Below are 12,897 nucleotides of genomic sequence, written 5' to 3' on the forward strand. Positions count from 1 at the left end.
ACCATTTATTTTCCTTATTTATTCTATTTACCATCTGTCTTTCCCAATTAAAAGAAAGTTCCAGAAGGGTGAGGATTTTGGTCTGGTTTGCTGCTGATCTGTCATCAATGATGGAAATCATGTGTGCCCCATTTTAAAGTGCTCAATAAGTGTTTGTTGAAAGAATGAATCAAGGACCAGTCATGGGAATCTAGAGGGCATGTTCAACTTTGTGGGTGTCAGGGAGAGGCATCACAGAGAGATGACTCTGTGTTGAGTCTTAAGCTTGCCATTCTTGACCTTTCTTCCATTAACACTGTCAAGGATTATGAACGCTAAGAAGTCCCATTATCTGCCACCTGCAAGCTAGAGACCCAGGATAGCTGGTGGTGTAAGTTCTAGTCTGAGTGCAGGAGAAGACTGAGGTCCCAGCTCGAAAACAGTTAGGCAGAGAGTATGAATTTTCCCTTACCCAACTTTTTGTTTTATTCAGGCCTCTAGTGGCTTGGAGGAGGTCCACCCACACTAGGGAGGGCAGGCTGTTTTATTCAGTGTATGGATTCAAATGTTAATCTCAATCCAGAAACATCCTCATGGACACACCCAGAATGATGTTTAACCAAATGTGTGGATACCCTGTGTTCCAGTCACATTGAGACATAAAATTAACCATCACAGCCACACACGGAGGATTTGGTTTCTGTGTGTGACATCTCATTCACAATTTTGAGTAGTTAGGGTTCAAGGCAAATAAAAGGAAGAAAAAGTTTATGAAAAGGATGTTAGGAACTCAGAGAATGTTTAGAAAGACCAGGAAAATATTTGGAGGCTATCTGGCAAAATCATATTGCAGAACTGGTCCTGTGAATAAGTCACTGCTGCTACTGGATGTGGACTTGCAGTGTGCAGGGCTGATATCACCACCAGGGGAGCCTGGCCACCAATTCTGGAACAACTCACTGCTACCTCTGGGAACTAGGTGATGCTGCCAGGCTCTTGCAAAAAGGGTCCTACATTGTTTCTCCATTAGATACTATTCAGTGATGGGGTGGGAGTCACTGGTGGCAGATTGTAGGTCATGTGCTCACACTTCAGCTGCAGTGAGGGTTGGAGAAAGAAGATTTGTGGTTATCTTCAGCTTCTGGGGTGGGAAACAAATTCTGCTTTGTAGGGTAGTGATTCCTCACATGCAGAAAGACAATTTAGATGCTGTGTGGCCTTAAAGAATGTTAAATGTCCATAGCAGGTGTCAAATGCTGAAGGTATAGCAATAAGAAGGCAAGTGGTGACCTTCAAGATAGTAGATTCTGGGAAGCGGTGGGAATAGACATCTGAATGCAGTGGGTTGAGAAATGAGTGGGAAATGAGGAAATTGAGCCATTGTGTATTGATTATGGTTTCAGGAAGGAATATTAGGAAGAGGAGGAGAGTTGATGTGTCTGGAAAGTTGCATAGATCTTGAAACAGCAGTGTGATTATAGTCTAAGAGAAATTCGTCCCTGAGAGGGAGGTTTGAAGACAAAGGCAGAGAAGGGAGAGGAGGTGGATAGTTGATGGAGTGATGTCCGTGAGTGAGTAGAGGAATGGATTTGGTGCAGTGTGGAAGGATGGTGCAAATGCACATACTTGTATTTGTTGAGGTGGGATGTAGAGGGAGAGTTGATACTAATGACCTGTACTTTCTCTGTGAGTTGGGAGATAATGTTGGCTGAGAATGAGAATGGCACAGGTCAGGTGGGATCTTGAAAAGAGTAGTGAAGATTTAGAGTATCTATTGATGTGAAGGGGAGAAAGGGTTGTTCAAGGAAGAGAAAAAGGATGGGTGAGAAGCATCCAGGAACCCAGCTGAGAATGGAAATGACAGCTCGGTACCTGCTGTTGGATCCCATGCAATGCTGAGTTTGGCAAGAGGGCAAGGAGAAAGGTTGTTGGTTGGTAAGGAGAGAGTTCTGGAAGTGATGTAACAGAGTCTAGTTTGATGGGAAAGGAAGTGAAATCTGGAGAGTCAATGGTTAGAAAAGAAAAGATATCAAAAAGAAGCCAAAGAGTAGATTGGGTTGGGTGGGAATAAAGGAGAGAACAGAGAAATGGAAGCATGTAATCATTGTGTCGAATGCTGGTGTCAGATAGGGAGTGGTTTCCAGTGATGACCAGACTCAGGATATGGAGAGGGCGTGAAGGTCACTGGGAATAGAGAAGCAGGAGTGTTGAATGAGTTTTCCCCATGGATGTTGAACGCTCCCATGCTGATAGCAGGAGCTGGGCTGGAAATCCAGGTGCAAAGATTTTAAAGGATGAAAGGAAGAAGTTGATAAGTGGGATAATTAGTGAAAGATTACTTAAATTCTGGCATATTTGTAAGCATTCAACAGATGTTAGCCATCAATAATCAGATGGCCGTTATGAGGAGGTGTTTTTGCTGGATGGCATGAATCTTAAAGGAAGGGATTTTTTTTTTTTTTTTTGGAGTACCAACCAGCTCTTGTTTGGAAAATGAAAGTGTGGAGATTGAAAACTCCCTGCTCCTAACTCCAGGATGTATAGGAGAAGCATGGGGAAAAGCAGAGTGCTCGGGGAGAACTAAAGGAAGAAGATGGTGGGAACAGTCCAGGAGGACGTTGAGACTGGGAATTTCTTTATGCATGAAGATGGGTTCCAGAAGACTCACAGGGAGGCATGCGAAGGAGGCCTTCAGCTGCAGGAGGATGCAGGCGAAGAGTAATCATGTGAGGTTGAACTAGTCAAGGACCTGAAAGACTGAATGGGTTTTTTCAGTAGCACATTGTCCTTAGTCTGGATCAGTGTTCTCTCCATGCATATGACAGAAAAAAAAAAAAATGAACCCAAAGTTGGTGAATTGGGCTAATTGAGAAAGTAAGGTATAGTCCAGTTTAATGAAATAATTTATGTAGTCTGGGCGAATAGGTAAAACTTGATAGTTCACAAACACATGAATTAGAATGTCCATTAAAATTTGCATGGCATCAGTATTGCTGCAGCTGAGGTTACTGAGAATCTAGGAGGGCTTCCTTGCATCATATTTGTTGGCTTCAGTGATGAGGCTCACCAGCACCGTACCGTCCCTTCATCCATGTTGATTCATCTTGAAAGTCTTGGTTCTTCATAATTTTAAGGTTGTGATAAAGAACTTTCTGGAACAATGTGGAATGTGAGATAGGTTTTCTGATGCAAGAAGTCCCTGGGGAAATGTGATTCTCTACCATATGGTGGCTGTCATGTTTTTAGCATACTAAAATTTAAAAAAAAAAAGCTTGGAGTATTCTGTTTATTTATCTCATCTACTGAACTTCAGGAAAATAAGGAAAAAATGCAAATTAATAGCTTGAAATGATTTTAAGTAGCTAGAATTCCAGCTGTTAGTGCAATAGGAGAGAACTTATATGAAACCGTGTAATAGCGTATTAGTGTACACAGATGAATAACACAGTGAGGAAGTGCTTATTTTATGTTGTTCCAGAGGCTTCTGAAAATGAGAAAGAATTCTCTAATAATCCAAACTCTCAATTCTGTTTGGAAAATGTTTCAGACCCTTTCTGAAAAGGTGCTAGATTTAGATCCTCTGTAGGTATATTAGTTCCCCAGGGCAGCTGTGACAAATTACCACAAACTGGGTGGCTTAATACAATAGAAATTTATTCTCTCACAGTTCTGGAAGCTAGAAATCTGAAGTCAAAGTGTCAGTAGGGCCATGTTCTGTCTGAAGGCTCTAGGAGAGAATCTGTTCCTGCCCTTCTCTTAGCTTCTGCTCTTGCTGGTAATCCTTGGCGTTCCTTGGCTTGAAGACACATCACTTCAATCTCTGCATTGGTAGAGAACACCTGGTTTTCTCTCTGTGTGTCTGGCTCTTCTCTTTCTATAAGGACATCAGTCATACTGGGTTAAGTATGACCTCTTCTTAACTGATTATACCCACAACAACCCCATTTCCAAATAAGGTCACATTCTGAGGTTCTGGGAAAGACATGAATTTGGAGGGGACACTATTCAACCCAATACAGGAGGCTTCTAAAATGAATAGCAAATGGCTTCTGTCTTCAGGAAGATGTAGCGCCTACTGTGGTTGGGAAAACTATAGTGCAAAGCAATGTGTTCAGTTGGTAATGGATACAGAATACCATGGGGTGAGTGATTGGTTGTGACTCCAGGGTAGTCATGGAAGGCTTTAGGGTAGAGGTAGTGGCAGACCTGAAGGATAACAGTGTACTCGCTGGTAGAGAGGGGGAGGCTGGGCCTTCTGGGCTGAGGGTCTCATCTGAGCAGGCACAGAGATGCAAGTGTGCATCCACTGTGCGAGATGCCCCAAACGCCTGGAGTGTATGGCTAGAGGATAGCAGGCCTTTGGGTAGTGGTTGCATGTGTTGAGTGGCCATTGGGAGGGGATGGAGAAGGGAGGAGGGATGAAGTACAGGTGGAACAGAGGGGGATAAAAAAGGTCATGGAGGCCCAGTTGTTCATGTCCATGAATGACAGCCAGAATGGGATCTTAGAGATGTAGTAGTTAAAGGGGGAGTTCAAGGAGAAGCGGAATGAGTGTTCCTTAGGGAGCTCTGGAAGGCATCACTGGACTCAGAGGGCTGGACTAGATGACATCTGTGCTCCCTCTCAGCAATCAGGTTCTCTGACAATTAGGTAGAAGTATCTTTCACTAATATCTTGCCTTTTTCACTGGTTATTATGCTCTTGCTTCCTCCTTCTTTCTTCCTATCAAGCCTCTTCCCCATGCCAGGCACGGGAGCCACAACAGTGAACAAGAAGACAAAGACAGCATTATTTTAATCTCTTCCCTGTGGCATTAGCACAAGGAGTATGTAGTAGGTTCTCCTTAAGTGTTGCTTTGAATTAAATATGAGTGAGGAAAAATGACAAGGCAGTTTTGCCCTGGGTAATAAGTTCTTCTTCAGAGTAGAACTGCTTTGAAAGATGATCTCAGGAACCTCCTTATGAACAGGTGGAGAGTAGGTGGCTGCTTACATGTGTTTGATTTCTGAGTCATCAAAAAGGCTCCTTTGCCTCCTAAAATATCTGCTTTATCCAGGCTGTGGGTACTTTTAATTCCACCTTAGAAACAGGTTGGTTTCTCTGTTGAAATGCAGATGCCCTCTGGAGAGAGGATATCCATTTACCCTCATCAGTCTTTTGCACCTTAATATGGGGGTTTTCTTAGCTTTTCCTACATGGCAGTTTTTAAAGAAAAGCACTTGGGGGGAAAAGGGGACCCAGGAAAGGAGTACTGGACAAGCCAAAGATAAACTTTGTCAGAATTGACCCTGGGGATGTGGTCTGTTGGCCTAGAAGAATCCACTGTTATTTATTTGCTGGTGTATGTTGGACAAGAAGTGATTATTTCTTTTCTAAGTTTTATGGCTACAGAATTGTTGTTTATTTGTTTTATTTTTTAAAAGGTGCAATAAACCCCACCTCCCCAACCCTCACCTTAACAAAAATAATTTGTGTGGCAGCCTGATCTGTGGTCTTTACTGACAGGCTCAGCTACATACGGTCTGTGCGTTCACATGTCAGGGAAGGCTAATAATAGCTACTGTACCAAATATCCCCTGAAGTTTCAGTGGCTTATTTCAGAGGTTTCATTGTTCATCCACATCATAATATGATTCACATTGATTGGTGGGGACAGGGTATTCCATCCACGTAGTCTTTCAGGGACACAGGCTTCTTCCATATTCTATGTCCACCATCTTTAATACTTGTCCTCAGGGTCTCACTAGCCTCATCTGGAAGGCATGCCAAGGGGAAGAGAAAGCACACTTACTCTTAACTGCCTTGACTTGGAAATGACACACATTTTGCCTCATAGCCATTGCTGAGAACCAGTCTCAGAGACCCACCCAGATGGGAAGAGGCTGGGAGACGTCGTTTAGCTGGGTGTTCAGGAAGAGGAAGCAGCCTTGGTGAGTCTCTGACACAGGCTTATCAGAAAGCGTTTACACATTTTCCTTCTGTCTGTAACATAAACTGACCCTTGGGGGTTGTTACTAAGGGAACAGGGGACAAGAGAGACTAGCAGTGACCTGGAAACTGTCCAGTGTTTAGAATGGTGTAAAGTCATTCATTCTCGTTGGTGAAGGAATCATCCTGCTGTTGGATTATTGCTGTGTAAGGGAGACCAAAGTTATGGTGCCAATAAATGTCTATTTTGTGTGCTTGTTTATTTGTTTGTTAATCAATGTAGGAAAAGCTAATGGAAATCTCCCTTCCCTACACCTTGGAATCACTTTGGAATAGGAATTTTGCGGTTCTAAATGCAGTGGCTTCTGTGATTTTAGCATTTCCTCTAGTCCACTTCCCTCATTGTCTAGATGAGAGAGGCAATAGAATTGTTCAAATTCACAGAGCAAGTTAGTGGTTTACTTGCATCTCAAACCCTGTTTTCCAGATTTCTACTCTGATGTTCTTTTCACTACCACTATTCCCTTAGAGAATCACTATTTGGAGAAGAGACCTGCCTTGGCTGGGTCTGAGAATGGCAGGAGGCTTGACCAGCCGAAATCAGAAGTTTCCTTCTAGCTCAGAGATTCCTTGATTGATTGTGTTTAAATATATGGTGTCTGATTGTATAATCCCTGGCCTGACGGGAGTGATGTAGCTTCAAAGAATTTGTTTCCTGAGAAAACAGAATCTTAGTTCTTTATTTTCTCAGCCGTTTCTTTAGTTCATTTTTATCTTTTTTTAATAAAACTGTTTGCTTTTTAAATATATATATATTTTTCTAACTGTTAAAGTAATAATTTCAATTATAGAAATTAAATATATTCAAGTGTAACAAAAATATATACAAATATAACAAAAAAATTTCCTGTAATTCTGTAACTCGACAATGCATTGGTAACCACTATCAATATTTTACATTTCTCTCCATGTGTTTCCTAGCCATTTTTTGAACACATAAATACTTGTAAACTTATGTACAGTATAATTAGAATGAAATACTATACAATATGAAATAAATATACAGTTCTTAAAATATTTCATATTACTGGGTATGAAATATTACATAACCCTTAAAATTGTTTTAAAATAGTAAAGATATGAAAAATGCTCATATATATTTGTATACTTATCATAATAATTAGAATTAGAATAAAATTATAATTTTTTCTTGTTTGTTTTGTTTTGTTATCTGCTTTTTTTATAAAGATTTTTTTTTTATTTATTCATGAGAGACAGAGAGAGAGACAGAGGCAGAGGGAGAAGCGGGCTCCCCGCGGAGCAGGGAGCCCGATGCGGGACTCGATCCCAGGACCCTGGGATCATGACCTGAGCTGAAGGCAGACGCTTAACCGACTGAGCCACCCAGGCGTCCCTGTTATCTGCTTTTTAATGGAAGTAGAAAAAAGCAAATCAAAATCTCCCTTTCATATATCTTGGAATAAAATTCTAATTATATTGTGCATGACTGTGTCTGAGCATTTCTCCATATCGTGACTTATTTTAAAACATTTTTTAGAGGATTGCATACTGTTGCATCTTGTGGAAATACACTATGCTGAAGGAAACAGCCCAGGTGGGGAGGAGGCAAGGAGTAGTAGTATCTTTGGTTCTTGGCCCTAATGCTCTGCTCCTCTTTTCCCAGGGCATCAGCAGCTTGTTTAGCTCACTGAAGGTCGTTCGGCTGCTTCGTCTGGGGCGAGTGGCCCGTAAGCTGGATCACTACATTGAATACGGAGCTGCCGTGCTGGTCTTGCTGGTGTGTGTGTTTGGGCTGGCTGCTCACTGGATGGCCTGCATTTGGTACAGCATTGGGGACTACGAGATCTTTGATGAAGACACCAAGACCATCCGCAACAACAGCTGGCTCTACCAACTGGCGATGGACATTGGCACCCCTTACCAGTTTAACGGGTCCGGCTCAGGGAAGTGGGAAGGTGGCCCCAGCAAGAATTCCGTCTACATCTCCTCGTTGTATTTCACTATGACCAGCCTTACCAGCGTGGGCTTTGGCAACATTGCCCCATCCACAGACATTGAGAAAATCTTTGCGGTGGCCATCATGATGATTGGCTGTAAGTATGACAGTTGCTGGGGCTGGGTGGGGGATGGGCGGGAGGCATACTGTTTGGACATCCCTTCCATTGGCTGGAAATAGGGCAGTGACTACAATGCTAGCAGGATCAGGATCAGTGTAATAACTGAAATTAAGAAAGGCTTTTTTTTTTTTTTTTTAAAGATGAGCTTTACAGTTTTCCTGATAATTTAAGCATTTGCTGCAAAGTGTTTACTGCAAAGAAATTTAGAAGATACAAAAGAGCACCAACCATAATTGTGCCTATCAGAGATAACTATTATTACCTTTGGCCTCTCCCTTATAGATTACTTTCTATCCATATCTGAACACATAAATACAGATTTTTATAAAGTTATAATGAGATCATGCTATATTTATAACTTGGTAACCTGCTTGCTCATAGAATAGTGAACTGTGAAAGTCTTTCCGTGTCAGTTTGAACATAGCTCTAGATTTGCGCAGTCCCATATGGTACCAGAAAAAGAATGTATGAAAAAAATGTGAGATATCTCATTAACTATCTTTTATATTGATTACATGATGAAATGATATTTTTATATAGTGGGTTAAATATTCTATTATGATCAATTTCATATTTCTTTTAAATTTTTGTAATGTGGCGGGGCGCCTGGGTGGCTCAGTTGGTTAAGCGACTGCCTTCGGCTCAGGTCATGATCCTGGAGTCCCGGGATCGAGTCCCGCATCGGGCTCCCTGCTCAGCAGGGAGTCTGCTTCTCCCTCAGACCCTCCCCCCTCTCCTGCTCTCTCTCTCTCAAATAAATAAATAAATAAAATCTTTAAAAAAAATTTTTTTTTGTAATGTGGCTCCTAGGAATATTTTTATTGAATTTTCTATTTTTCGTACATTTTTGATGTCCCAAATCCAAAAAACAAAACAACCGCCCCCCCCCCCAAGAAACCTCCCCCACAGAACAAAAAGGCTCCTGTTTAGTTGAGAAGTAATGGGTTATTGGATTAACTTGACTGGACTGAAAAACAAAAACAATCTTAGTTCTTGAGGAAGGTGCTTCAATCTGTCACTTACCCATTGACCATTGCGTAGCTGTTGCTAATGCCGGATCTGGGCTGGAAACCATTAATGAACTCTCTTCATTGAAGGGAGTCGTAGGGAGAAGTAGACCTCACTGGGCTGGGGAAAGCATATGCATTCCAATGGCTTGGATTCATTGTGAACTGCTAAGTGCACCCTGTTGGCACTTCAACCACAAACGGCGATGTGGGCGAGGACAGTCCTCCCATGAAGCATCAGTATGGACAGGAGTCTGGTTACACACGATGAAGCTGGGCTCTGGTTACAGCAGGCAGAGACTGTTTCGCTCCTTGTGCTCCTTCAGAGTGGAGTTGACATATCAGTTGTTAAACTAACCAGGGAATTCCAAGACCAGGAAACGTGAGGCGTCAGTTTGTCTTGCTTTGTTCAACCCACCAGGGATCCAGCATCCCTCTCTGTGAAGGGGCTTTATGACCCCCAGTTGTCACATTGGCTGCTTGCCTCCTCCTTGTCTGCAACCAGCTCATCGTGTCTGATGCGGTTTTTCCATAGGAGCCGTCTCTGCAAGGCACAGAGCTCGCCTGAGTATTCACTCAGTGTGTCTAGATCTAATTGATTTGTGGGAAAGTTGTGCTGATGGAGCTTTTGGGTTTGCTTCTTACTTTCAAATGGGTCTTAATAGAGATGATTGCCTGACCATGGGAAGCAGCATTAAGTATCTGTGGGTGGCTAATTGCTTTAGCTTAATTAGACTTGAGGTGCTTTCTCATGTCATGTAAAAGGATTTAAGACCTTCGCTCTTCTAGGACAGTTTCAGCCTTAACTGCACTAGTTTTCTAGATAGTGCTTGCAGCATTTTTGTGAAACTTGGGGCACCAGGTAAGCGACCAGATGTGCCGTGTTCTGGGCCCAATTTCTGCCTCTAAGGTGGGGAGAGGAGACATTCCATCGAAATACCTCATGATATGCATTGCAGGAAATCTGATAAGGGTGGTCAGTTAGGAAATGGGCCCCATGTCATGGGCTCTCCAAAGACTTTCAGATATGAGGAGACTTTGTTGCAACTTTTTACCTGGAAGAAAAGAAGAAAGAGAATGGTTCTGGTGGCATATAGTAAAGATAAGCAGGGGCGCCTGAGTGGCTCAGTCAGTTGAGCATCTGACTCTTGATTTAGGCTCAAGTCATGATCGCAGGTTCGTGGGATTGAGCCCCATGTCAGGCTCTGTGCTCCGTGGGGTCTGCTTGTCCCTCGCCCTCTGCCCCTCCCCAACTCGTGCACACCTGCACACTTTCTCTCTCTCTCTTTCTCTCAAATAAATAAATAAAATCTTAAAAAAAAAGATAAGCAGTTTGTTTTTCCAAAATCATTCTTGTATGGAGAGTATGATTTCCTGGGTATATTCTCCAAGGAAAACCTCGAACGATTATTATCACCTCTTTTCTCTCTCTGTCTTCTCAGAGCTTTATATTTCCATTTCTTTTTTAAAAAAGGGTGACAGTACACAGGCAGTCTCCTCTGCATTATGCAACCAAGCGTCATGTTTCAGTAGGCAAGCCTACTTAACTGTAACCCCATTTCCCGAACACTCGTTACGTGCCAGGTGCTGTGATGAGCGCTCCATACATGATTGCTGCTCATAACCACTCTGTACTTAGAGGTTATTATCTCCATCTTGTAAGGAAATGGACTGAGAAAGGTAACTTCCTTCCTAAGAACGGGGGGGCTGGTAAGCGGGAGAGACAGGTTTTGTTTGGATCCAGGCCCCTGTGAATTAAAAGCCAGGCTCTTCCCATAGAACCCACCTGCGATCGTGTGGTCTGAGAACACAGACGGCCAGCCTCGGGCCCTGACTCACAGACACCTTGAAGATTCTCTCCATCCATTTTAACAAGCCGACAGTTCCTTCAGTGGAAAGTTTTGTATGCTTGTTGTTGTTGTTGTTTTCATTTAAGAACAAGATTAAGATACAGACTCAGGGGACCAGGTGCTTTGGAAATCAGCCATTTTTCATCAATCTGTCACTTACAGTTACAGCTGTTCCACTCCGTGTGACACGTCTGACAAATGGTTGTGCTAACAACAAAGTTATTGCGCTCCGTGTAATGTGGTGGCAATTATCCTTATAAACTCGCATTCTAAACAACCTTTGTTCAGGACAACTGCTGATGTCTTACTGGATTTATGGGGCTCTCTTTTATCTTGCTTTGCCTGTGTGTGCACATCTGCACACGTGCATCCCTACCGCACGCTCACGGGGTTGGACCGATGCCAGAACTGGGATCTCTGGTGGGGGGGAGGTGGACCACAGCCTGCATTTGTGCCGAGGGGTCATGCTGCTCCCTGGCACTCAGGCCCAGAAGTCCTTGAGGAGTAGAGAGAGACACAAAAGCCAATGGGCTTTTGAAGTAATGGTATTTTGTGAATTTTTCTTCTTTGCATTGAGTTTTACATGTGTTGGTAATAGTATTTCTTGGCTATTCTATGACATTGTATTAACCATAATATAGATTATCCAGAAGGCTTCTGTTGATTCTCATCTCTGCTCTCTGGCACTGAATATCTCATTATAACTTGGCCAGTTCCCCGGAGAATGCCAGGAAGCAGGAACACTATTTTCAAGCTTGCCCACCTTTCTCAGTTCTGATAAAAAGTTGCAGGGGCACCTGGGTGGCTCATTTGGTTAAGCATCTGACTCTTGGTTTCGGCTCAGATCCTGATCTTGGGGTCGTGAGATGGAGCCCTATGTTGGGTTCTGTGCTCAGTGGGAAGTCTGCTTGAGATTCTCCCCACCCCTCCACTCTTTCTCTCTCTCGCTCTTTCATATAAATAGAAATCTTAAAAAAAAAAAGTTGCAATAGGCAGAGGCGAAAACTCTTGGCTAAAATGAGTTTTTGTGAGTAGCTGTGGAGGTAGATGATCTATGATGTCTCATTTTTATTCTAGCATCTTGACCCCGGCCAGGGGCAAGCCAGCCCCCACCCTGATCTCCTTGCCTTCCTCATGTGGGTCTTTAGTCTCCTGCAGGGGCTCGCCATGAGATGTAGTGAATGGACTGCTTACATCTTTTTGCACATCTTCTATGTGCTGGTGGTGCTGAGAGGACCCCAAGGCCACCCTAGCCCTCTGTGTGATACCTGGGAAGAATGTCCCCCATTCAGCAAGCACGTACCCAGTGCCTGCCCAGCAGACTCCCAGCTGTGTGCTAAGGACACATATACTGTGGGAGGCACTCTAGGGAGTCCAAGGGCTGGAGGGGATGGGGGCAGTGGGAGGAAGAGAGACAGGTCCCATCACCCACCAGCTGGTGACTGGCCCTCTGTGGGCCCAACCTTGCCCAGGCCTCTGAGGGATCCCTCAAAGAAGGAAGGATTGTCAGGATTGTCAGGAGGAAAGAGTCTCTTTATCTGGGATGTTTCAGACTAGGGACTGTCTTGGGGAGCTCTCCAGGGAGAATTTGATGGTGAGGAGACAGTTTCCATTTTCCTAATATGGGCTTTTGCACTTTTCTGATTCTTTCCTCATAATGTCATTGCTGTCATCCTGTCATTGTAATTAAGCCACATTCATTTCCTTTCCCTCTGATAATGGCAGGGGGTCTAGACATTGTACTCCTACTCCAGACACTCTCCAACCCCTCCCCCGCAGTTGAACATCGGTCTCCTACCTCAGCACCACACACCTGTCTCTTTGGATTCATTTCTCTGTTGCCAGTCCTCCCCTACCTCAGCTTCTCACAACCACAGCAGAATGTCAGTGCAGAAGGGACCCTATGAGTCTCCATTTAGCCCACAGCAGCCCTCCTTCTAGTTCTTCTGCTGGGCCAGATCCCCTCCTGGTCCTTGTTTCAGTTAAGCTCCCTCT

At 43.5% G+C, this 12,897-nt stretch overlaps 1 protein-coding gene across 1 annotated transcript in view; it reads left to right on the forward strand.

The window, feature by feature from the left end:
- Nucleotides 1-12,897, forward strand: part of KCNH1 (potassium voltage-gated channel subfamily H member 1) — a 207,284-nt gene that overhangs the window by 93,783 nt on the left and 100,604 nt on the right. The window contains exon 6 of the mRNA XM_081823202.1: nucleotides 7,466-8,021. Coding sequence (XP_081679328.1) covers nucleotides 7,466-8,021 — 556 coding nt within the window. The remainder of the gene's footprint in view (nucleotides 1-7,465; nucleotides 8,022-12,897) is intronic.

The sequence above is a fragment of the Leptonychotes weddellii genome, chromosome 6 (genome assembly GCF_054177405.1).
Source record: "Leptonychotes weddellii isolate Sample4059 chromosome 6, ASM5417740v2, whole genome shotgun sequence".
NCBI classification, from domain to species: domain Eukaryota; kingdom Metazoa; phylum Chordata; class Mammalia; order Carnivora; family Phocidae; genus Leptonychotes; species Leptonychotes weddellii.